The sequence below is a fragment of the Barbus barbus genome (assembly GCF_936440315.1).
Source record: "Barbus barbus genome assembly, chromosome: 15".
Classification (NCBI taxonomy): Eukaryota; Metazoa; Chordata; class Actinopteri; order Cypriniformes; family Cyprinidae; genus Barbus; species Barbus barbus.
The window spans coordinates 14,726,849-14,752,696 of record NC_136743.1 but is presented as its reverse complement, the minus strand read 5'-3'; the positions used below and the strand labels follow the sequence as shown (position 1 = coordinate 14,752,696).

The 25,848-nt window shown below is 36.3% G+C and overlaps 2 protein-coding genes across 5 annotated transcripts; one reads left to right on the top strand and one right to left on the bottom strand.

The window, feature by feature from the left end:
- Positions 1-13,128, top strand: LOC306881512 (dnaJ homolog subfamily B member 6-like). 4 transcript variants are annotated; one of them, XM_079435659.1, is made up of 11 exons: positions 47-105; positions 645-701; positions 6,559-6,644; positions 7,524-7,633; positions 8,341-8,397; positions 8,536-8,649; positions 9,364-9,537; positions 9,806-9,998; positions 10,815-10,885; positions 12,462-12,599; positions 12,686-13,128. In XM_079435659.1, exons 3-11 carry the CDS (start codon positions 6,577-6,579, stop codon positions 12,751-12,753), a joined length of 993 nt encoding a protein of 330 aa, XP_079291785.1. In that variant the 5' UTR covers positions 47-105; positions 645-701; positions 6,559-6,576; the 3' UTR covers positions 12,754-13,128. The 4 variants fall into 4 exon arrangements, with proteins under 4 accessions (XP_079291783.1, XP_079291784.1, XP_079291785.1 ...); XM_079435657.1 differs by lacking the exon at positions 645-701 and having other exon boundaries at positions 1-134; XM_079435658.1 differs by lacking the exon at positions 645-701 and having other exon boundaries at positions 35-105.
- On the bottom strand, positions 13,039-24,616 carry LOC306880985 (transient receptor potential cation channel subfamily A member 1-like; the record flags this gene model as incomplete). The annotated part of the gene is made up of 26 exons (XM_079434779.1): positions 13,039-13,522; positions 14,063-14,172; positions 14,440-14,544; positions 14,660-14,728; positions 14,805-14,987; positions 15,114-15,243; positions 15,345-15,514; positions 19,268-19,357; positions 19,445-19,598; positions 19,678-19,925; positions 19,995-20,054; positions 20,138-20,228; positions 20,297-20,463; positions 20,545-20,659; positions 20,811-20,975; positions 21,115-21,284; positions 21,448-21,548; positions 22,255-22,354; positions 22,454-22,502; positions 22,591-22,727; positions 22,811-22,956; positions 23,051-23,159; positions 23,236-23,343; positions 23,470-23,645; positions 23,758-23,908; positions 24,515-24,616. The coding sequence occupies 26 exons, from the start codon at positions 24,614-24,616 to the stop codon at positions 13,306-13,308; spliced, it is 3,423 nt and encodes a 1,140-aa protein (XP_079290905.1). The 3' UTR covers positions 13,039-13,305.
- Between the last annotated feature and the right edge of the window lie 1,232 nt (positions 24,617-25,848).

The window sequence follows — 25,848 nt, the reverse complement described above, 5'->3', positions numbered from 1 at the left end:
ATCTCCCTAAAAAAATAAATAAATAAATAACCCAGAAGATTCGTGCTATTTCCGGACGCTTCGTTGCATGTCACATCAGATCGATACAGAGTCCCACAGGCAGAGGTTAGTGGACCAAAAAGTCAAAACACAAGGTAGGTTAAGCGTTAAAAATGTGTCCAGGCTTACGCTAGAGCTTTACTCTGTGACATAAATAATAATAATACCTGCTCGCCAACTCATAGCATTGATGCTAGCTGGCTAGCTCATCTAAAATATGCCAAGGTTGCCAGGTCGTAATATAAATAACAGCGAGTTATTTCGATGTTTTGGTCTGTTGAAAGTGTGGGTAAAAAAAGGGTTAAGATTTTAATTAGCCAGGAAGAAGGTAATATTGGGATTTACTGATGGCATTGTTGGTGGTTGGTTAGCTTGTTGACATAGAGAAGCTTTAAAGAGATTGTTCACCCAAATATGAACAATCATCGTCAATTTTCTCTCTCCCATGTTGTTAGAAACCTGCATGATTTTCTATCTTCTGCGAAATACAAAGAGATATTTGGCAGAATGACTGCCTCCTTTGATTGCATCTTTTGTCCATGAAATGATAGTGAATGGTTACAGAAACTCTCATTCTGCCTGACATTTTCTTTGTTTCACTGAAGAACGCAAGTATACAACATAAAGATGAGTAAATCATCACAGAATGTTCTTTCATTTTTGTAAGTGAACTATGCCTCTACCGCTTTTATTCAGTGTATTATAATGGCCATCTATTTGCATTGCACCCAAAGTCATTGCTTATATTCATAAATGTATGTTTTGTCATATTGTTAATGGGATAACGACTATGTGATATCTATAGCACCTTTCTGTCTCTTTTTTTGCCATGCAGTCTTCTCTACCTGCACTCAAAATATTATGTGTTGTGTGAAAACAAACCCATCATGATAAGAAGTTCCTGCCCCAAGGTGTTTGCCACACAAGAATGAGAACTGAGCTTGATTCTGGGTCATTGTGGGACAAAATAGAGGCGTCACATGCTGCTGTCTTGGTTTTGAAATGAAAACAGCCTGTTAGTATCAGGCACTGCTGTGACTGCCCCACAGGGTGATTTCAGTTAGCCACATTGGTAACCCTTTAGAATAGGGAACACTTATTCACTATTAATTATGACTTTTTCCTCTGTAAATTCCTAATTTGCTGCTTAGTAATAGTTGGTAAGGTAATTGTTTAGGTTTAGGTATTGGGTAGGATTAGGGATGTAGAATAAGGCATTAATATGTGCTTAATTACTTCTAATAAATGGCTAATATTCTAGTAATATGCATGCTAATAAGCAACTAGTTAATAGACCCTAAAATAAAGTGTTACCGTCACATCAAAACGGATGGAGTACTGCTTTTATTATTTGCATAGGCTCGGCATTTAATAGACAGGGCCGTAGATCACTGACAAGCTACGCAATATCGCGTTCATAATCGCAAATGAATTTCATTCAATTATGAACATGATATTGCGTAGCTTGTCTCTGTGTATTAAATGCCGCTCCATCTGAAAGCACGTGATGGAGAGTTACTAATAATCATAGAACTGGATTGTCATGAGCATCTCGTCTGTAAAGCCGGTTCCATGATTAGCGCTAAATCTCCATCACCTGCTTTCAAATGGAGCGGAATCTAACCCATTTAAGCCCACCGGCAACTATAGTTGCTGTAGGTTATAGTTGTCATTTTCTTTTTGTAAGTATTTTTCTAGATGCTATCCATGTTTTATGTCTAAATGACATGCAAGCAAAGATCCAAATAAAGGATTTCAAGAGGGGCAAAAAAGGTATTCACTTCCTTCCTGTCACATGAAGCTGTCAGCTTCCTACCCCTACTTCGGGGAAGCATGGCAAAGGCAAACCCTCCCAAAGATAATTTTTTACATTACTAATAAATATTTTTTGTTGGCATATATATGAAATCATGTAGAATTCTTCATGTCAAGTGTTCAAAAGATAACATCCATTCTATTTTTGGAGAAAAAATGGTCTAAAAGTGTTTTGAATATAAAGAAAAAAACAATAGATTCTGCATTTTTGATGCAGCGTGAACTGTAACATAGGTCTAAGGTTCTCGTCGCATGTCTTTTATGTGTTTTTTAGAGGTTGAATTGAAATCAAATACTGCTTTTGACTGCACTTAAAAGGGTAAACGCACCTATTAAGCTCACCAAAATCTACATTGAGACATTTTTAGTGTACAAGATATTGGTTTCAGTAGAAGTTATTTTAAAATAAAATGTATCTCTCACAAAAATATTTTATTTTAAATGACAAAAGCATTTTAATTAAGATGTACATCATTAAATGCAAAAAGTCTGAATGTGCTTAATGGGTACATTTTTGTACCCTTTAAGCACACCCCTGTTCCCATTAAGCTCACATAATGTTTTATTAAAAATTATTGTTTATTTTATACAACCTTTTTAAAGAATAATTGAAAAAAAACAATTATTTTAAGGTACAAAGTCAATCACAAAAAAAAACAGAACACTAAAATCAAGGCACTCAATTTGATCAGTTAAATATTCATAGTGAAGTGTCACCCATTCAAAAATCCAATAAAACATTTCATTCAAACTAGCCTCATTATGAAGACTCGTCTTAAGGCTGGAATACATTACAACATTTTTGCCCCGATTTTCCACCGATTTACAGTTTGGAGAAGTTGACACTATAGTTGCCAAAGGTCAGAGCCAGTCTGCAGATTTGAGATGACGCATTTAATAGAAAATCACAGAGTATGATGGTCACAGACAATTTTTTTAGCTTCATACTTTGACTCCATCCAGTTGGAGATCAAACATGTTTGATATTTTCAGCAGATTTTAAAACACATGAGCTGTGTACCAAATTCACTCACTAGTTCACTCATTCACTAATCCCTATATAGTGTATAGCAGTTGAGTGCACTATATCAGAAAGGAGTGAACGGATTCAGATGGTGACGTATATACGCTGTGCGTCAGAGAGCTGGAGCTGTCATAGAAACATTTTCGTCACATATGCACTTTTATATTATATGTACCTTATTTTAGAAAATAATGTTAATAGCAATAACACTCAAAATGACTTTATATTGTAATTATGCATACCTCCCTGTCAGCTTTGTGGTTTCTTTGATGGTGGCCTATATTTTTAATTTGTTTTGTAATGCTTTTATTTTCATACTCATTAAATGCTATTAAAATACTGACAACAAAAATACACACATTATCACGTGTTCATAATTTTATGTATTTATTATTTTTAGTATCTTGAAACGCTCCCGAGTAGCATTTTGCGCTCAGATAAGATGATATGGTCGTAGAGCACTCTCAGGGGACCGTTAATTTGACATCAGAATGAATAAGCTACCTACAAGTGATTTAACAAAATTTTGTAATTATCCAAATTATCATCATTTTTGTAAGTTAACAACGATGCCACCGTAGGTAAATTAGTAAAATATTAAACTGAGTTAATGCCTGCATAAGATATTTTAATATAAATAATGAATGAAATAAAAGTTAAAGCAAATGTAAGAGAGCCATAAACGGCATCTCTCATTCAATCTCTTCCAGTTGGTCGGTTCTCCGCATTGGATTGTGGGAAATAGTGCTTCAGCGAGTGTACATCGGTTGTACACTCAAAATCAGAATGCATTGTGGGCAAAAAGTAGTGAACAAATGTAGGGAATGAAGTCGTTCACTCAGAATTTGGACAGCACTACAAAATGGCTAACACCTGATATAGTGCCCTATAGTGGTTTCACGCACAGCTATTGTTTTCTTTTGTCCCTTGTGTACTAGCAACAATGCGCACATTTCTGCATGAGTTTGTTGTGATTGGAAGGAATTTAAAGTCTGGTAGTGTATGATCCTCAGTCGTTTAGTGTATGATGCCCAGTTTTCCTTTGTGACTATTTACAAAGACGGTAAGTGTATGATGCGTAGTGTTTTAAAAATCTGTTCACATTTTAAAAGTCATGTAGTGTATTCCAGCCTTAAGTCACTTTTTTTCCTGGACAGATACGACAGGTTTCTGTTGGCTCCTTTGAATGGACGACATGCCTCGTTCATCTTTACATAGACGTTCAACGTGGAAGAGCTTAAAGAGAGCACTCTGAGCTTAATTGGAGCAGCATCAATTTTTTATTTCATGTAATATTTATTAAAGGATTTTGCTAAATAAATAATCTAGGTCATGTATGAAGTTCATACATTGTTTTAATATGAACAACTATTATTAACTATCTATGAAATTTTACTTTTAATAAATGTCACACTGTGATTTTCATAGTAGTACACCCTTTAAACTCACCTTACAATAATATGAAAGCTTTAAAAAATTACAGCAGTGTAAAACCACAGACCATCTATAAACTGTAAATTTATAATATTATGGATTTAAAAGTACACGCCAGTAATGCCTGTGAAGTAATATATTAGCGTTGCGCACAATCTTATACAGCTAGTCAGCTAACTGTTCTGTAGCATCTGCGCTGTGTTGCTAAAACTATCTTTTGGATCTAATTGTAATTATTTCCCACATCCAAGTTCCAAGTTATAATATCCAAAAGTCTGAACATTAATCTCTTAATTTTACAGTAAGTAGTGAAACATACCCAAAATAAAGGGTTAAATATCTAAAATATGCACATTTAAAGAGCTACTCTTTTGGTGAAAGTTTTTTTTGACAGCTTTCAAAATGGCCGCCAGACAGTTTGAACACATGGATACACATCTCAGTGGGCAATTATCTGATTGACTTGAAATTACAGGAAGTATATAGAAACAAACTCATCAATTGGTTAAGACATCAAGTAGGATAATAAATATTTTTTTCTTTTTATAATCTGAGCTCAAAAATGGAAGTGTGCCCTATTTCTGAATGTGATGTCTACTTCATAATTATTGAGAAAAGTATGGAAAAATATGTTTCAAATCACTCAAACCGTATATGGAAATGGAGGTGCCCTTATATGGTTACTTATGGGGTTTGATGGTCATCTAGTGGAAAAGCTTGGTACTACGCCCAAACAATCTCACTGAAAGCTAATTTTTTGAGATATCAACCTCAAATTTGGAACACAACTCGTTCAGATTTTAGTTTTTTTTCTACCAGTTAGTTGATATTTTGTAAAATATATATTTTATTTTTAAAATATATTAAATATTTTAAATGGTTTTTTTATTTTCATAAACTTATACTATATTACAAAAAAGTTATGGAAGTTTAAGTTTTCTTGGAAAGAAAGACATGATGCTGCTACATTTCATTTGCGCAGGTCTCAAAAGTCTTAAATTTGAGCTGAAAAATCCTGCAGCAACACTGCTGCTGAAATAGTCATTTAGGCTACGCAGTGGCTGTCATAACTTGTTTGATAAAAGATTTATTTAAATATACATTAAATGATTAAGACATCATTAACAGGTAAAATAAAAAATATGAGTAGCTACAGGCTATAGTTATTTCGCGAAATGCTCTTCATTAGACTTAATTTCTCTAGTGAACTGACAAGCTGTGGACACTAATGACTTTCCTGAGGTAAAACTAGAAGTAGGATGAAGGGATGATCGTGCTCTGCTCTGAACAGAAGCGTTTACACAGCAAGCTGTCACGCCTCATCAAAGAACGCCAAGATGACATTTATTGTCTGTATTTTCTGAAAAAATTGAATGATTTTTTTAGGGATGCACGATATTGTCGGACTGATATCGGAATCGGACGATAATGGCATTAAATGTAAATATCGGCCTGATATGAAAAATTATGCCGATAAGAGGAATACATTAACTCACATGTGCTCAGGGAGTGCTAGTGATTTAGATCACATCAGCGGTGTGGCTCATTCTTGAAGCAAAATTTTGTCTGAATGATGATTAGATGCTGCATTTAAACTGAGAATGCATGTACTTAATGGCATGTTCAGTGTCTGATCGAGTAAACAGTGATCGCAAGTGCAGTAGCTGCAGCCTCCCCGGGTCCTAACGCCCGTTCTGTGAGGGGTTTTAATCTGTAGGGGCCGGGGGGCGCTGTTGGCCTACTTCTAATTAAATTAAAAGTAAAATAGCCTACACAAATAACATTTAGACTATGTTTCTGATTAAATAAAGCAGAAATTGATGTCATAAAATTAGTATATTTTGATTTAAAGGTCAGAAGCTATAGCTTACATGAAAAAAAAAAAATCACAAACATGACACATTATTGTTTATTTAATTCTAACAAATAAGTTAGTTAGTTAAAAACTAACCAAAAAAAAAATAAACAATTTGCTTATAATTTCTGCACAGGAGAGACTTGGTGTTGTTTCCAAACAAAAGGAAATATATCGGTATCGGCATTGGCAAAAATGAGTTGAAAAATATTGGCAAAAATCCAATATCGTGCATCCCTAGATTTTTTTTCGGTACACGTACGTACTGACCCGAAAGACCCGTACTGAAAATGTTTGGTATGAATACGTATACCGTTACACCCCTAATATAGTGCTTGCAGATATGTGCTAATTATTATTATTTTGTTGTTTATTCCCCTTTTGATTGCAGCAATTGAAATTGGTGGCCATGGATGATGACTATTATGTGATTTTAGGGGTGCAGAGAAATGCATCTCCAGATGACATCAAAAAAGCGTAAGTGAAAGGGTTTGTTCACACAAAAATTAAAATTAGCCCATTATTTACTCACCCTCAAGCCACCCTAGGTGTATATCAGAATCAGAATCAGAATGAGCTTTATTGGCCAAGTATGTTTACACATACAAGGAATTTGTTGTAGTGACAGAAGCTCCACAGTGCAACAGAAAGACAGTAACAGGACAGGACACAGGTAATGAACAAAATAACAGGAAATAGCCAATAACCAATGTACAAAGCAGCAAAAAAAAAAATAATAATACACAATATATAATATAGGCGACTATGTATGTAATACATAGCAGAGGTTTATGACTTTATAAGTATATGACTTTATTCTTTCAGATGAATCCAATCGAAATTATATTAAAAAAATGTCCTGGCTCTTAAAAGCTGTTTAATGGCAGTGGGCAGGCATTTTCGTTCAACAGTCCAAAAGATATCAAATAAAGGGAATCCATCCACAATAAAACGTGCCTCACATGGCTCCGGGGGCTGAATAAAGGCCTCCTCTAGTGAATCGATGCATTTTTGTAAGAAAAATATCCATATTTAAAATGTTAGAAACACTTTTCTGTAACTTCCGGTACCTGTTGTACGCGCGTTCATAATAGAACGCTGTCCCCGGCGGACGTAGGACAGTAAGCACTTTTGAGACTATGCTATGGGCTAATTTTCATTTTTGGTGGAACTATCCCTTTAATCTTTGGTTTCACCAAGTCCTCTCAGTATCTCTTACAGTGCATACTATTCTACATTTAATAGTAATTCAGATTTATAAAGTAATAACACTAATGATTTTTTTAGATGTGTTGTAATGGTATTCTGCCAGTCTTGGCTCATTTATCACTTAGCCATGCTGTATTTCCCTTGTAGTTACAGGAAACTAGCGCTCAAGTGGCATCCAGATAAGAATCCAGAAAACAAGGAAGAGGCAGAAAAGAAGTTTAAACAGCTTTCAGAAGCTTATGAAGTCCTGTCAGATGGTGAGTCTTAACATAAGGAATAAATTTAGAGAATATTAAATTATAAAGATAATTATAAAGATATAACATAATAAACATAAATATTATTTTCATTTAAAATATTTACTTAAAAATATCAGCATTTTTAATTGTTCCTCGTGGCCAGTAAAAATTTGATGTGCTGGCCTGATTGGGCCTTCAAAAAAAAAAAAAAAACCTTATTGTTGAGCCTTTCTAAAAAAAAGTTTATTTGTTAACGCCCATACACTTTGTGCTAGTAGTAATAGTAATGGTTTTTAAATGGGCTATATTAAAGGAGCTGAAGATTCTCAATATACTGTAAACAAGCTGGGGTTTTTTTGTATTTAGCCAAATTACAGCTGATTACACACTCTCAATGCATGCTAAACAAAGCGTTATCAGTCTTGTCCAGACTCTGCACTTTTGAGACGCTCCTTCATTTGGAGAGGTTGTGTTCAGCAGTTGTAGCCGCTGTTCTTTATGATGGACCTTTTTTTTTTTGAATTCCAAAATATTAGTGACTGATGGTACTACAACTACTGTGTCTGGTTCAGGACTGGTGCATGTGTAATATAATTACTCAATTTTTGACAGTTGCTATGCAACAAATCTATATGGTCTCTCACATTTTATGTTAGTATTTTCAACATTACTATGAATTCATTAACAAAATATAGTTGCATGACTCTTGGTTTGCTCTCCTACAGCTAACAAAAGGAACTTATACGATCGATATGGAAAAGAAGGCTTAACTCCAGGTGGAGGTAAATTCCATCCTACTGTAAATTTTAATAATATGGTGTTTAGTCCTTTTATTAATCCCTAATCTGGAATAAATATGTATATTATTAATATACAAATATGAATGTTTGAACCTGTCACTTCTTTCATCATTTGGACAGGAGGAGGAAGAGGACACTTTAATAATGACCACTTTGGAGGATTCACATTCCGCAATCCAGAGGATGTCTTCAGGGAATTCTTTGGTGGACAAGATCCATTTGAAAACTTCTTTGGTGAGTTTGTATTTACCACATTGTTTTCTGTTTTGCATTAATTGTCAAATTAGAATTCTAAGAGTCCGCATAGAAACGTTCAAAGTACAAAGGGAAGAGATATTGATGCGTAGTGTATTAAATCTGTGCGTACGTTTATAAAGCCTTTTCTTTTAACAGTTTTAAACCTGTACTGTAGTTTGACTGTAGTAACTGAACGCGACACGCAGTTTGCTGAATGGAGGATGACAGACAGCCGCGGCGGAGAGAAGAGTTTACCTGAACTTGAATTTAAAGACTTAAATATTCATCTGTGCCTCAGATAAAACTATGGAACAGCTTCAGAACACTTGAAATATAGTGCACGCAAACTTTATGGTGCTTTTATAATGTTTTTGTGCCTTTCGTGGGGCTCAACAATAACACAGAATAGTATACGCACAATATCGGATTTGGATCGGTCTCGTCTGACTGATACCCGATCCGCAGAAAATGACCGTATCGGAGCCGATACCGATCAGGAGTATCGGATCCATGCATCCCTAGTTTAAAGTGGATGTCATAAATGTCAGTAGATCGGTAAGCTTTTAAAACAAGCGGTTCATTCATAAATCCATAAGATCTTACCTTCATGCTGTGGAAATACAATCCGGAAGACAGAAGTCAACAAGCACAGCGCTGAAAAAGGGTGGAGCTGCTTAAGGTCAATAAATGCTTCATTCTTTACATATTTAGGTGGAGATCCATTTGGTAATGACTTCTTTGGTGGCGGTCGGCGGCACCACCACCACCACCATCACCACCACCACCACCAGCGGGGCATGAGCAGGAGCCGGACAGGAGGGTCCTTCTTTGGGGGCTTTGGGGGATTCCCACCTTTTGGGGCAGGATTTTCATCTTTTGATGCAGGTTAGATGTTTAAAATAATGCTTGAGCTTCAATTAAAAACCTTTTATTTAATTGATGTAAAAGTGCAACACAAACTGCTCAAAATAAAGACCAAAACCAGCCTAAAAAATTCTGAAACTTGTACAAGTCAAACATCAGGGTGTATGATATGTTTTTATAGGGGTCAGGCCCAATATATTTACATCAATGTGCATCAGGACAACTCATGGATAAGAAAAATTTTGAAAATGTATTTTTGGTGCCATAGTATTTCTTTTTTTTTTGTTAGGTTTCTCTCCGTTTGGGAATATGGGAGGAGGTGGATTTACTTCTTTCTCTTCGACTTCATTTGGTGGAGGGGGAGGAGGAGGAGGAGGAGGTGGCGGAGGCGGCGGAGGTGGCGGAGGTGGAGGCATGGGCAGCTTCCGCTCTGTGTCATCCTCCACTAAATTCATCAATGGCAGGAAAATTACCACAAAAAGGTAGGCATTTTTCCAGAGTTTTAATCTATCCATCTTATTTTTAAAAGGTTAGTTCACCCAAAAATGAAAATTCTGTCATAAATTACTCACCCTCATCCGCCGATTGTTGATTGCATTCTGGGGTACTCTCCAAAATGGCGGAAGATAGTAACTCGAGGAGAATCATTTTTGAATAAGTTATGTTATTATTGTTTTCTTTGTGCACAAAAAAGTATTCTCGTAGCTTCGTAAAATTACAGTTGAACCCCTGTTGTCACATGGATTATTTTACCAATGTCCTTGCTACGTTTCTGTGCGTTGATCATGGTAATATCATTGCTGTGTATGGAGGGTCAGAGAGGTCTCAGATTCCATCAAAAATATCTTAATTTGTGTTCCGAAGGAACAATGAGGTTTTGGGTGAACTATCCCTTTAACATAAGAGTGGGTGTGGCCACTTCTGTTATCCGCTTCTAATTATTGTTAGCTGTACAAAATAGCTCATTATGCTACTTGATATTGCAAACTGGTATTTTTCTTATCATATAATTTATTATTACATTATGTATTGTCGTAATCACACAAAGAGCCTTTTTCACTCTTTACTGCATTTTGATATTCTTCTGATTATCTACCTAAAGCAGCTATTGAATCGGAAGTCTCACACATTCACAAGAAATAGCTTACTTTCATGTCGCAAAACAAGATGGATAGGTTTAAGATATGAAAGATGTTAAACGTCAAAACAGCTATATAAGCAACACAACCTGAAACAACATTTTAAATGCTTCCTTCCTGAAGTTCATCGATGTGCTGTTTATTTATTTGTTTCTATAGAATCATTGAGAATGGACAGGAACGTGTAGAAGTGGAAGAAGATGGACAGTTAAAATCTGTAACCATAAATGGTAAGGAACAACTGCTGCGATTGGAACACAAGTAAGCTAATGGAGCCCTTTCAGCACAAACTTGAGCTCAAACAATGTTAGTACGGTCGTTCAGATGTCTGTACATTCCATTTTTTTTGCTTGTTTGTTGTTTTACTTTTCCCTTTTTCATTTTTTAGACTGTTGTTGCTGAACAATTTTTTGTTTGTATATTTATAAATCGGGACTGTCACTATTTTGCGCAGGATACGTGTAATTTTACTTGTATTTTGGAACATAATGTGAGATTATTTTTTTCTTTCCGCGAGCACTTTGTTGCAGTGTCCTCATGAATGCACATTGCATTTTGAATAGTTCTTTGGGCTGAAAGGGGAAAAAGGATTGTGCATGACTTTACCAACCGTGTGGAGTGTGGAACTGGAGTACGTAACTTGCTGTTCAAACCTTGTGGCACCTTGTCTAATTCATTTATTAAACATATTTGTAAATGCTGGTAGAGTGCTAGATTCATTGTACTGATATGCAATTTTGATTATTTTTAATTAATGAAAATGTTGTTTTTTTTCCCTCATTGTTGCATGTAAGACAACAAATGTTGTTTATAGTTATGTTATTACTTAATAACCTGATGAGAATCGGAGTTAATAATATAACTGATTTATGACCATTCAAGTAACTTTGTGTACTTTGTAAAATAATTTGAACCTAAATAAATGAGTTTCATCCTTTTTGGGGATGTGGCAGCTCTGCGGTCTATGAAGTTTTGCTTTAACTGAGAGTGATCTTTGATTTTCTTCCAAATCCAATCATTACTGGAGCGTGTTGCAGCTTGTTTGCTTAAACTAACAATGCTCTACTCTTTTATAACAAAATATATTTAGTTTTCTCTGCATCTTTTGGAGTTTAGAGAGTAATTGTTTTATCTCAACTTGGTTATGATAAATTTACATTGATCATTATTAATGTTTAAAGTCTATTCAAACCAGAAACATAATACAAGCAGTGGGCAGTTTCTCACAAAGTGGTAACTTCCTTAATATGCCATTAACAAATATACTTGCAGCTTAAAATAATGTACAATCTGATATGGATACAATTTCTAAACATTTTAATATAGATTAATAAGCTGTGCTACAATGCAACATTGTCAGTGTTTATTAATGAAATTAAGTGTCCATGGAAGTGTAATTAAAAAACAATGTTGTAGAGAGAAGGGTTTGATAACTATGGTGAGTTTAAAAAAAATAAAAACAATTATTGAAACATTTGTTAGCTGTTGCCTTTTAGTTTAATGTCTTTGATCAATGCCTTCCAACTCTGCCAAATGAAGCTGGCTGCAGTGCTACCAGAATGCATGGCTAACAAAACTAACAAGCGTTGTGATTTTGTTTTATGTTCTCTAAATGCATCTTTATCTCTGGATGTCAGAGGTGTAGTATGCATCACGCAGAATTATCATCATCAAAACAGTCTGGGGAAACTGGCTGGTGATCTAAAGTAGAAAAAAAACATCTTTTTATGTTGAAGGCAGATATTAATACACTCCTTAAAATAGTACTCTGCCCCCTTCTAAACTAAACCACACCCCTCTCTCTAGGAAATGCCCAGGAGATAGGCATGCTGGAGGGTCACAGACAGAGGAAGGAGCTCCCTGACTCCTCTTCCTCCTCCTCCTCCTCACATTCTGCAAGGCAGTCAGCTCAGAGAGAGGAGCAAAATAAAACTACAGACAAAGGTCAGAAGCCCTCTTCATATTTCGTGTGAGATTCCAGCAGCTCGAGCATGATCTTTGTGATACTTAAAAGTTATGTATCTCAACAGAGCAAACTGGAGTCAAGAGGAAGAGAATGACGGTGAAGGGAGAGACCAAAAAGGCCAAAGAGTCCTAAATTTGTCTCTGCATCTCAACTCGTAGTACTGATAGTTTGACATACTGTAGCTGTGGATATTCTGTGTTGAGGTTGGAAAAACTCGCTAGGAATATATATATTTTTTTTTTTTTTGGATGCAAAAGTCAAATTTATTATTTTAAGTTTTTTATGCCGCTACTAATCAATATTAAATAGTAAACCATGTGCTTTGAAGAACTGTGACTGATACATAAATAAAAAAAAGAGAAAAAAGAAAATGAATAGTTTTAATGAAAATCTGTGAAAGCAAGCATTTCTCATTCGCATGATCCACACAGTTTATTAATGAATAAACACAACACAACCAATGTACATGGATTTTTCAGTAATAAAACCGGACTTTTCTTTTGGCTGAATTTATGGTCAAACTTTGTAACATTTTAACGCGTTATATTTAAACACAATGCTAGATGCTTGGTATTTGGTTTCAGCCTTGGTTGTTTTATAGAAGCATAGTCATACTAAGAAATATTAGTCACATCATCACAGTTTATGAGTAAATACAACAACTCTGTGAAAACAATGGCTTGTTCATGCCGTTTTCATGAATTTGCAGACTCCCTTCTTTCTGGCAGTAACTGCCCTGAGCAGTGGACCCCATTTGCTCCTGGTCAGGAGCTTCTGTTTCAGCTCCTGAAAGACTGGGGGCCCATCATGTTCTTCCGCCTCTGAGCTGATCTCCATCTTCTGCACTACGAGCTTTAGCAGGTTGTGTTGCTTTTCCATGGTGTCTGACATCTCCTTAAGCCTGAGAAAGTTCACAGCACATGGTCAGGCAATAGTCCTTGGTCAGATTAGATGCCATGATGAATTTAACACGGATGAAAACGAGGCAGTGAGGGAGAGACTTGCAGCCCTAGATCACGTTATTTTCTCAACTCACAACTTTCAATACCGTTTTATGAAGTTTCTGTCTATACTAATGTCTACTTTTTTCATAAAAACATTTAATCATTTAAACATTTAATCATTTAAACATTTAAAAATTAAGACTGTGGGTGGTGATGGCGCAGTGGATAAGACGCATGCCTTTGGTGTGAGAGACCCGGGTTCGAATCCACTGTGAGACACCAATGTGTCCCTGAGCAAGACACTTAACCCCTAGTTGTTCAAGAGGCGTGCTCTGACATATATAGCAATTATAAGTCGCTTTGGATAAACGCGTCAGCTAAATGAATAAATGTAAATCAAATATAGTGCTACACTGCCTGGATTTAATTCAGAATCCGATTAACTTAAATGTGGCTATTAAATGAAGGGTTTTGTTTTTTCGTCAGATTGGTGTTACCTGTATTTCTGTTTGGTTAGCTCCCTTTCCAGTGGAGTTAACTGGTGGTTGGTAGGACTGAGCCGGGTCCTGGATCTCCTCACCTCATTTACACCGAAAAACCATCTTTTCTGTTCACAAGCACATCAAATCTGCTTTAACAACTAGTTAACATTAAAAATATTCAGTATTAGAGAGCTCTTCCCAAAGATCTAATTTGAGTTAGTTCATTTCTGATTTTTTTTTTTTTTTTTTTTTTTTTTTTTAATGTTTGAGTTTGCTGCTGTTATTTGAAAGCATTTATTGTTTTACCATCTACTGCACAATTACCAAAGTTGCTTTGCCCTTTGAAACATGAACATTTATCTTATCTTATTATTATGTTGGACTGTCTTGACCTTTCCATTGAAGCATCTGTTTGGGAATTCCTTAATGGTGACTTGGTCCACCCGCTTCATAAACCAGTACGGAAGACGCTCCTCCAGATTAGTGTGAAGTTCAATCTGGGCATTGAATCAGAACATTGACAACAAACCATTGTTTTAGGGACATTTATTATTAGGACTTATTATTATTATTATTATTATTAGGAGTATTAGAGTGTTGGTGTTGAATTACCTGCATTGCAATCCTCTTCAAACATGCATTTGTCTGAACTTCTGCTATGTCACCAACAGCCAAACCAATCTAAACTCAAAATACAGGAGTTTGATACGTAATTCAGTAGTGGACTGTTCTTTAGACCATTTTCATCTAGACTTACCAGAAGGTTCATGAGAAGAATAGGCACAAGTAAGACAAACCAAACAAATATTGCCAGTGTCAACAGCGGGAAAGGAAGGTCTCCTTGTAGGAAGGGTTTCAAGAAATTTTCCTGGTAGTTGATTTCTCCAACCATCATGACAAAGGTCTGCAGCAGTGACAGGAACATCCTTCCAAAATGTTGCTGTAAAATAAATGCATACATTAAACTTGGCCTACAAAACTAAACATTCAGGCAAGTGTTCCAAAATGTCCACAATTTTAATCTTTACAATGTTTAATAATCATTTAGTAACACTTCTATACACACCTGTTCGATCATCAAGGCATAGAAGGCCAAAGCAAATCCCAATATCAAGTAGAAGAACAGCATAATAATGCTCAAGAGCGTCCGTGAGATCTCCCGAAACATTACCACATAAATTCCAATCCGTTCAAACCTAAAGACATGAGGGATTAGTCCTTAAAAATGTTGTGGCATACTTGTGTTAAGTAATTCTGCTCTGTGGATGCATTAACTGTCATTCTAGCAGTCCAGTACCGCTGGAGATAGAGGAGGAGGTTCATCCAGGAGGCCAAAGCTGCCAGTGCTCCAGCCTGCCAGTGCCAGGAGCTCTTCACGTTCAGCAGCAGTGGCACCACGAACACCAGAGAACAGATCGCAGCGGCCCAGTCCATGTAGTTCGACAGATCCCGCAAATAATTCATCCGCTTCCGCAAGCAAGACAGTTTACATCATTAGACATGCTTCAACTCTTAGGATGCAAATCTTTTCAAGCAGTGAGATTTAAGAGTAGCCGTCTGTCAGAGGAGTCAAGATGACCCCCCCAAAAAAAAATTCAGGAGCACCTTCTGATCAGTAACAAAAATTAGCCTTCCCATTACAAGGTAATATTTGACTCAAAGCGATTTACAGGGGCATTTTTTGTAATGCCCTTTTTTCCCCTAATCTTATTAAAAATATCGTCAAATTCAAAACTCTATATTTATAAACTTTTCCAAAATTTCTAATAAAACTAAATCGAATAAGAACAGGTAGACTAATAAGAATAAGTTACCAATCAAAAGAAATCAATATTAACAAAATTAGTTTCCACTACAAAGGTGGCACAGAAGAACACAAAAGTGGCATGTAGGTAAATTTACAGAGGCTCAGAGGTGGGATGGATGTTTTAAATTCATAATGTTGTGAGATTAATGTTTTGAATATAAAATTTTGAATAGAACTACTGTTTGGTTGAAATGATTTAAATAACTGAAATGACACTTTAAACATAAAAATAAAACTGCCAGCAGGTGGCGCAAGTCACTGATTTTATCACTGAATCATTCATTTAATTGAGTCGTTTGAACGGCTGATTCATTCAGGAACGAACCCTGCATTTCAGCTGAATACATCTGTGTTCAAATGCAGGCAGTAGGCTAAAGCTTGCTGCAAAACCCGAGCAAACATAACCATGAATGTGTCTGCGGGAAATAGTAAGGAGATATTTGAATTATTTACTAATAAACTAATGTTTTCCGAGTCCGTGTCGCAAAGATGAAGTTGCTGATCCTGACTTGCCATCTCCTCATCAGACGCGCCTTTAGAGAGAAATGCCTCTTTATTGATTGATTAAAATTATAATAGAGTTTTTGTTTGAATTTTTTTTTATTTCGTTAAGTGATAATTTAAAGGTTTCTATAGATATATTTATCATGTCTGTGAGGCATGTATTCGCTCAGTTTCGGTTCATTTTTGTGAAGCAGTCCTGTTCAATACGACAGAAAGCGCATCATGTTTGTTTTCTTTGTTTTATAAAAGAACTACCTTTTGTTGGTATCGTGAGTGCACACAAATACAAGTAGACCCTTGTGTCCGAATTATGTATTACTCTTACCTTTTATCAACAAAAAAAAGACAGCGTAGGCTATTTTAATTTGTTTCCACTGAAAACAATGCAAGTGTTTGCGTTATTATTATAGCGCAGGTTTAAAGCTATATACTTGAACTGTTTTAGTATATCTATAGATTTTATTTTAGGCAAGTCGTGATGATATGAGAAGGCTAAATTGATCAAATATAGGCTATGATCAGCTCATGCTGCTGGCCGCTTGGTCGTTACTTTAAAAAACAAAAACTTATAGGCTAGTTAACGAACAAAAATGCTCCAAACGTTTTTCTAAAGTAACTTAATAAAAAAACAAAACGAAATATAATAATTTTGCCATTACACACAAAACTGAACTATTTTAATAGCCGAAACGGTAGTATAAACTGTTTTAGGAGAAGAGGGGGAAAAAACGACTGCTCGGGTCGGACTCGGGCCGGTTATTCTGAAAAGCTGTCGGATGTGGGCCTGAGCGTCTAGGGCCGGGCTAGGGTCTAAATTTGAGGCCCGTGAAGGGCTCTAATCAACATATCGTTAATCAAAAGAGGTATTTCATACAGATATCGATAAGGGCTATGGCATCTACAGGTACATCTAAAAAAAACTGAATATTGTGAAAAAGTTGAAAAGTGAAACTCATATATTTTCGATTCATTACATGTAAACATTTCAAAAGTTTTTAATTTTGATGATTAGAGCTTACAGTTCATGAAAGTCAAAAATCAGTATCTCAAAATATTAGAATATTTACATTTGAGTTTCAATTAATGACTATCCCTACAGTATAAATTCCGGGTATCTCTTGTTCTTTGAAACCACAATAATGGGGAAGACTGCTGACTTGGCAATGATCCAGAAGACAATCATTGTATATCAAGAGTCATCACCACGCTCAGACGTCTTCAGGAAAAGGGCTACCAAGCCACTTCTGAACCAGAGACAACGTCAGAAGCGTCTTACCTGGGCTGTGGAGAAAAAGAACTGGACTGTTGCTCAGTGGTCCAAAGTCGTCTTCTCAGATGGAAGTAAATTTTGCATTTCATTTGGAAATCAAGGTCCCAGAGTCTGGAGGAAGAGTGGAGAGGCACAGAATCCATGTTGCTTGAAGTCCAGTGTGAAGTTTCCACAGTCAGTGATGATTTGGGCTGCCATGTCATCTGCTGGTGTTGGTCCACTGTGTTTTCTGAAGTCCACAGTCAACACAGCCATCTACCAGGAAATTTTAGAGCACTTCATGCTTCCTTCTGCTGACAAGCTTTATGGAGATGCTGATTTCATTTTCCAGCAGGACTTGGCACCTGCCCACACTGCCAAAGGTACCAAAAGCTGGTTCAAGGACCATGGCGTTACTGTGCTTGATTGGCCAGCAAACTCGCCTGACCTGAACCTGTCAAGAGGAAGATGAGAGACACCAGACCCAACAATGCAGATGACCTGAAGGCTGCTATCAAAGCAACCTGGGCTTCCATTACACCTGAGCAGTGCCACAGGCTGATTGCCTCCATGCCACGCCGCATTGATGCAGTAATTCATGCAAAAGGAGGCCCAACCAAGTATTGAGTGCATAGAAATGAACATACTTTTCAGAAGCCTGACATCTGTTTAAAATATCCTTTTTTTAATTGATCTTATGTAATATTCAGAATTTTGGGTTTTTATTATCTGTAAGCCATAATCATCAACATTTCAAGAAATAAAGGCTTGAAATATTTCACTCTGTGTAATGAATTTATATAATATATGGGTATCACTTTCTGAAATGAGTGACAAAAAATATTGACCTTTTTTCTCATTTTTTTAGATGTACCTGTATTAATGTCTGCAGGAAATACCTCTGGTTTTTCAGCTTTCAGGCTGACAAATGCACGTTTTTCACACCGGCCGTGCAAAGGGCTATGGCAAATGATGTAAAGTGAGCCTTAACCACTCCAACGCGATCTTAAGTAGAATAATAGAAACATTAAATAATATCAACATCTATATTCACTATTTTGTATTCGCGTCGCTCTTCTCGTATAATTACTCAACTGACCAATCAAATATAACGCAGCATCATTTGCATAGGTCTACGAAAAAGGAACTAAATGTAATTTGCGTCTTTCCACATAATATATTTAACAATAATTATCATCAGGTAACCAATCAAACTTATATCACTTTTTTTGCGGCATAAATAGAAAAGAAATCCAGATTGCGAATCTCAGGTAACGTTACTTGACAAAACACACGTCGACTAAACTTGAGGTAAAATTTCACCATGATGACGAAGTTCTTCTACACACAGGTGAGTAACGTTACATGTTAGATAAAATTCGTGTTTAAATGTATATAATTGTCTTTATTCTGTATGTTACGCTGCGAAAGTTGTTCTGTTGTTGTAACTTATAGTATTCACAAATGTTGTGTTGTTAATAACGCGTTGTTAATCAAAAATATCTGTGCACGGGATAATTATCAACAAACATATACAAATCAAACCGGTTCCAATGAGTTATTGATCAGTCTACATATCAGGCAGATTTAATTCACTCATTTGCTTGCTTGTTTGGCTACATACAAGTAAGTTTGGAAATATAAAGTAGTTTATACAAACCTGTTGAATCATTTGCAAGATCTCTTTCCCAACTGCATACATATTCATTGCAAGAACCAAGAGCATGCATGTTGTGATTATATAGGACTGCTGTATAGAAAGAGAAGTTGGGTCATAGTTTTTTTTTTTTTTATGTGTATGCAACATCACAACATACTATATCTCCATTTGTTGTACCTTGTACATGGACGTGCAGACAATGTTGACTGATGTGACGTTTCTTGCAGTGACCAGTGTGGGCTTCAGGTTCACAATGAGATACGTTAGAGGAAACACCCCCAGCGCATACACAGTCATATTGAGCAGATGTGCTTTGATCCCATAGGCATTCCTGTAGAACAGAATGTTCTTTAGCTCAGGATGCTGAGACATCAAAAATGTCAGAATCAGGTTTCAGCTGTATAACTCACCATTTCATCTCCAAATATTTCTTGCATACTGGATGTGTCAGCAAACTGACGCGATTAAAATTCACCATAGCCTGTAGCGGAGACACATTTTCTGAACGTGGCCATTCACAATTAACACAATTAGAATATATTTTTAGTGAAGTACCAACATTTAGTGCGCTGAGAGGTTTGTAGGTGTTGTCTTTTTCCAAACCTGTCTTTTTCAGGTTTTGCAGTGGATGCTGAAGCCACCTGAAATTGTACTCAATCTGGAGAACATACAAAGTGTAAGTTGAAGAGGTTGTTACTTTACGCATCAAGTACAAAAGGAAACTTACGTAGTAATTGGTGCTGTTCACATCTTCCTCTGATTCCTTTATGCAAGTGTCTAGAAGATGCTGGGGAAATATGCAATGCCTCGCTGGTTAGAGCGTTAAACCTTTTGTTTAAGTGTCAGGCTTAAGCAACAGTAAAAACTCACTTTAAAGGACTCTGGAAGAAACTCAATCATGTCCATGACAATGCAACGTTTTGTTGAGTTTGGTTTGTACGTTGTCATTGCCTCGTCACATCTGTATTCAACAAGGATGAGATATAAATGAAGAAACTGGGAAACAAACATTTATAGAAATTGTCTGACCTGTCGCTCTCGATCACAGTGTTGGTGACCTCCTTCCTCCCATTATGTACGGCCTCATGCAAGAAAGAGGCATCATTCTTGTTGAGGATGATCTTGGCCCCTCTGTATAACAGCAGTCTTACTGCTGCCACATGACCTGCCCTAGCAGCCAGATGCAAAGCTGTGTTCTGAAAGAAATCAATATTTAGACAAACCGGGAGCTGTGGCCAAGTTGTGTCAAAAGTGTTTTAACAAATTAGACAAACTACCCCATCTCCATCGGTTTTGTTTAGAAGTTTGATGTTAGATGTCAGCAAAGTGTCCATGGTCTGTGTGTATCCTTCAGATGCAGTATGATGAAGGCAGGACCATCCTCTATAGTCACTAAACATATAAAAATAAATATAGTATGCATGAAAATATATTTTATTTATTAGCATTGAGCTAAATACTATTACATTTTACATTGTTCAAAAGTTTTGGTTGTTGCCTGAACTAGATTTTACCCTGGACAAAAAAAGTGATGCACTTGTACCTGTGAAACAGCGCCCCCTTGCGTAGAAGAAGCTCAACTACTTTAACGTGACCTCCACGAGAGGCCAGGTGCAGTGGAGTCAGTCCTTTCTCATCCCCCTCATTCAGCAGTCTGGTGTCTGTCACCATCTCCAGAAGTCTGTGGCATGTGTTGATCCTCCCATATCTCACCAGAAACAGAAAATAATACACATAACAATATGTAATTTGAGCTTTCCTTCAGTTTGTTGAGAAGGCTGGGAAATGCAAATGTTCTTAACTGTTTTCTCATTGCCGTTCATGAATATTCACAGTAACAGACTTACTCGGCCGCAAAATGAAGTGCAGATTTCTTCTGTTTGGACTTCTGGTCCAGCGAGACATCTAATCCCAGCATGTTCTTCACCGACTCTGGTATTCCCAGTCTACAGGCGTAATGGAGAGGAGTACAGCCCTCAATATCCTCGTCGCTGAGAAGCTCTCTCGCACTCTCGTGCTGCGGATAAACCAAAAGAAACTCGGTGAATCTTCTTCCTCTTTTTAGTGGAACTACCAGTAGAGGGCAGCAGTGGCTTAAGTGTCGGATTTCTAAGGAAGCTGTGAAAATGAGTAACTCGGGGAAAGATGGGAAGAGTCTTTTAAAGCCCTGTACGTTTTACCTGCAGTACCTCTGTGGGCAGGTTTTTCAGACCCCTGGGTTGCAAGATGGCCAGATGCAAGAAGTTGCATCCCGATTTGTCTTTTTTCTTCAGATCAGCGCCTACAAAACACATTTATTAGTGTTTGTTGGTGTTATTTTTATCATTATTTAGAGGATTTTAATAAATAAGACATTAAATGTAAGACAGTGGCTCTTAACCAGAAGGCCTTAGCTAATTTCCAAGGGGGCCTCAAGATGACCTAAAATGTTTTAACCCATCATCATTTGGTATTCCTGTTCAAAAATGACAGGCCTTTTGGAAATTGATGTAAATCTTTAATTTTGCTATATTATTCACCAAATCTTGAATTCAATCTTCTTGTTTTCTTTCAATCAGCATAGGTTTTGTATTTCTTATTGGAACTGATGGGTCACAGGCCTCATTGATTTGAGCTTATGAACCTCATTATTATTATTTTTGAAATGAAAGATTTACATGCCATTTTTTACTAGGATCACAAGCGTAACAAAGTGGGAATAAGATGCCCAAAAAGATACAAAAATTATTTATATATATATATATATATATATATAAATTATTTATTTTTTTGGAGGAGGCGTTATACCCTGTGTGAGCAAAGCTTTAGTCCAATTCAATTATTTTCATGAAAACAAAATATAATCTCCAGGTCATAAAAAAACAAAACAAACAGGAACATAACATGAGGGTTAAAATAAGACAAATCCACTGGTATAAGATATAAAATAATGTTATATTATAATAAATAATAATTAAATATTATTGATATTTATTTATTAAGGCTACCATGGGAGAGGAGCAGATTGACAGTTCTCCATGCTCCGCAACTTGTTGCCAGAAGAAGTGGAGAATGGCCTTTGCAGTCAACAAAGTCAATGTCAGCACCCTGGAACAATAATATTCAGATTTACAGTAATTGTCAGAATATCATGTTTAATTTTACTAGCATAGTTTATTCACTTACAAACATCTGCAGTTGCCATACCTGTGAGATAAGGTACTCAGAGAGTTCAAAATGATCAAAAATCGCTGCTCTGTAAATGGAAAGTAAATAAGGAGAGATATCTCAGATATGTTGGTTTGTTTAGTCTCATTTAGTCAGGTTGAGTATAGTTGAAGTACTTATGTAGAGGTGTCTGGTTGGCCCCATCAGTGATGTTGATAAGGTCACACGCTTTCTGATAAGTTGAGAGCATGACTTTAACAACCTCGGTGGCACCTTGACTACACGCAAAGTGAAGAGCAGTGGATTTATCACACTGTAAAGGGAAAATATGTAACAAAAGTACCAGATTAGACTATTGTCTATTGGTGTCCATTTTATGACAAAATCTTCCATTACCTGCTGCTGTTCAATTTTTGCACCATATGCAATGCAGAGTTTAATGATATCAAGATTTCCTCCACGTACAGCCAGGTGGAGTGGACTACTGCAAGTTTTATCCACATAGTTTATATGGGCGTCAATAGACAGACCAACTTCTTCTCCTGTGAAAAATGAGAAAAGGTTTTTAGCCTGGATATACTAATATAATGCTTCAGGCTCAGAATTCACAGTTGGTTCGGCGATACAACATCTCACCTTTCAGAAGAATGACCTCCATGGATTTCTTAGCTCCAGCAAAAGCAGCAGCATGAATCGGAAAATGGCCAAGCTTGTTCTGACGACAGAACTTTGCACCGTGTTTGTACTGACGTAGAGACAATGATTAAATGGTTATAATCATCAAAAATAAAGAATATTTCAAACCATCCAAACCAACTTACCAGTATGACCAGAGCCTCATGGTTGTCCAAAGAAGCAGCTAAAATGACAGGGGTGTTTCCCATGTCCGCTTCCAGGTTCACATCAGTTTGTTTATGTGAGACAAGTTGCTGTTTAAACCCAAAAGTGTAAATAATGTTATCTACATTGAGAGGCTAAGTATATTACTTCCAATGAGAAACACAAATATGGACAATAATATAATACGGTATGATGCTGTGAGCACGCTGACCCACCTCTAACACAAAATTTTTACCCAGGCTGACCGCCATATGTAGCGGTGACAGTTGGCTATTGTTTAGGATGTTAGGATCTGCTCCCAGATTCAGAAGCACAGAGCAGCTTCCTGGCTGGTCCTTCTGCACAGCCCAATGAAGAGGTGTGTTCCCTTCCTCATCCCTGGCATTGAGCTCTGCAGTGTCAAAAATGAGATTTTAACTTTATTTTCTTTACAGCAATATTTTACATTCATATTTTGTCATTAATTCAAACTAATAAATGTCTAAATGGGTGGTTCTATGTACCTTGTTGTTCAGTGATCTGCACTATTAGTCTGATGATGTGAAAGTGTCCCATGGATGCGGCGTAGTGCATTGGGCTGGCATCGATGTTGTCGCGTATGTCCAGGTACCTGGTGTGCTTCTCCAGAGCGTCTACGTTTCCTTGCTTAGTCCACTGAGTTTAAAATTCAGTCATGAGGAATGTTAGATCTCACAGTACTTTCAGACAGGGGAAACTAAAGGCATGACACATGATTTTCTCTCTCTGAAAATTTATAAAATATTTTGTCCTGTATTTTATGTCCTATACCATTCACAAGTTCTTTCTTTATTTAAAGAAATCTTATTTAGGAAGGACACATTAAACTGAATAAGAATCCTGAAAAAGAAATGACTGTTTCCACAAAAATATTAAGCAGCACCTGATTTCAACATTGAGGATAAGAAATGTTTCTTGAGGAAAAAGCATATTAAAATGATTTCTGATGGACCTGAAGACTGGAGTAATGCTGCTTTGCCATTAAAGAAAAAAATATGTTTGAAATATATTAAAATTTAAAAATGTTATTTTAAATTGTACTTAAATTTTAATGGTTTTTTTTAATAACTATATACATTTAAAACAATTTTACTGTATTTTTGATCAAATAAATGCAGACTGGGTTAGATAAGACTTCTTTCAAAAAGGCTTCTTTCAAAATCTTGCTGACCCAAAACTTTTGAGAGGTAGTGTATATGTATAATTTCTGAATAAATGAGTGAATTTAGATCAGCAGAGTACCTCAAAAACATTTGCAGATATCTGGTTGCTCTCGTCCCCATCCATCACGCTGTCATGTGACTGTTGTCTAGATTTTGACTCCGTTTTGGAGATGCGCTTCATTTCTGTAGTTTTTTTAGTCAACAAGAGATAAGGTGTCATTTGTTGTTAACACACACGCACACACAAACACACACACACGCAGACACACAGACACAGACAGCCAGAGTAGAGCATCTGATTGCCTTTCAAACACACAAGCTTCAAACAAAAGGCTAATTTTATGAAACCGATCAGAACATCAGGTATAAACAGCACAAACTAAATATTGTTGAAGAGGCTGTTGATGAGGTCCATTCTTACCCATTTGGAATCTCCTCTATGTTGGCTTGTGTGTGGCTTTTTTTGCTATCAGTGAGTGGGTTTTATAGTGTGGTTAGATGTGTGCTGGTTATCAGATTACACTGTTTCACTAAAAGAGAGAGAGCGATAGAGCCTTTACTATTTTTCTGATGCAGCCAGCTGGTTCCTAATGAGACTTATGGGTGCACTTAGAAAAGAGCAAAAACGTAAGTTTATGGATGATGAGAATCAAGTTCCACCAGCTATATTACATTATTAAGTTTTATGTATGAAATGATATAACTGTGATTCTGTATAATTCATGTTAATTATATTTGATTTACATCATCCATCCTTTTTTCAGGTAATTCAATAAATAGAGCATTACTTGTGAGATTTGTAAATATCAATCAAGGATTTAGGAGTTAAGAGGTTACATATTACCATCAGAGTGGTCCATTTCAGGTTTACGATAATTTCCTGTGAGTACTAAAGAGGTATAAACCCCTGGTTATGTTCATAGGCCATTACTGCTCATGAAGATAATTAGTTGTGACAACTCTAGCCTAGCAATACAACATTGTAGTGTCTCCATACAAAATATGACAAAAACTTGTTTCATACAAACATTTAGTAAAGTAGCATATGGTTAAATCCATAATAGACTTACAGTCACTACAAACATGTAATTTGGAGCAGAACCAACCAATCATATAAGGATTTTTTTTTATTGATAAGGCAAACATCTCATGTCTAATCTAATTATGAGCATGTGATGTTTGCTTTTCTCAGAGACACAATAGGCCATCATTTTTTCCTTCAATTTCAAAGCTCAAATTGGAGGTTTCTGATTTTAAACATAATAAACATTGCCTTGAGTTACCTAAGCAACAGATCTCTTAACTCCATATAGTCCAATACAGTTCAGTTTATTTCCATTATAAGATTAAAAGGTATTGTAATAATTATCGGTTTTATGATCTGATCGTATCTTAATTGTAAACATTTGCAGA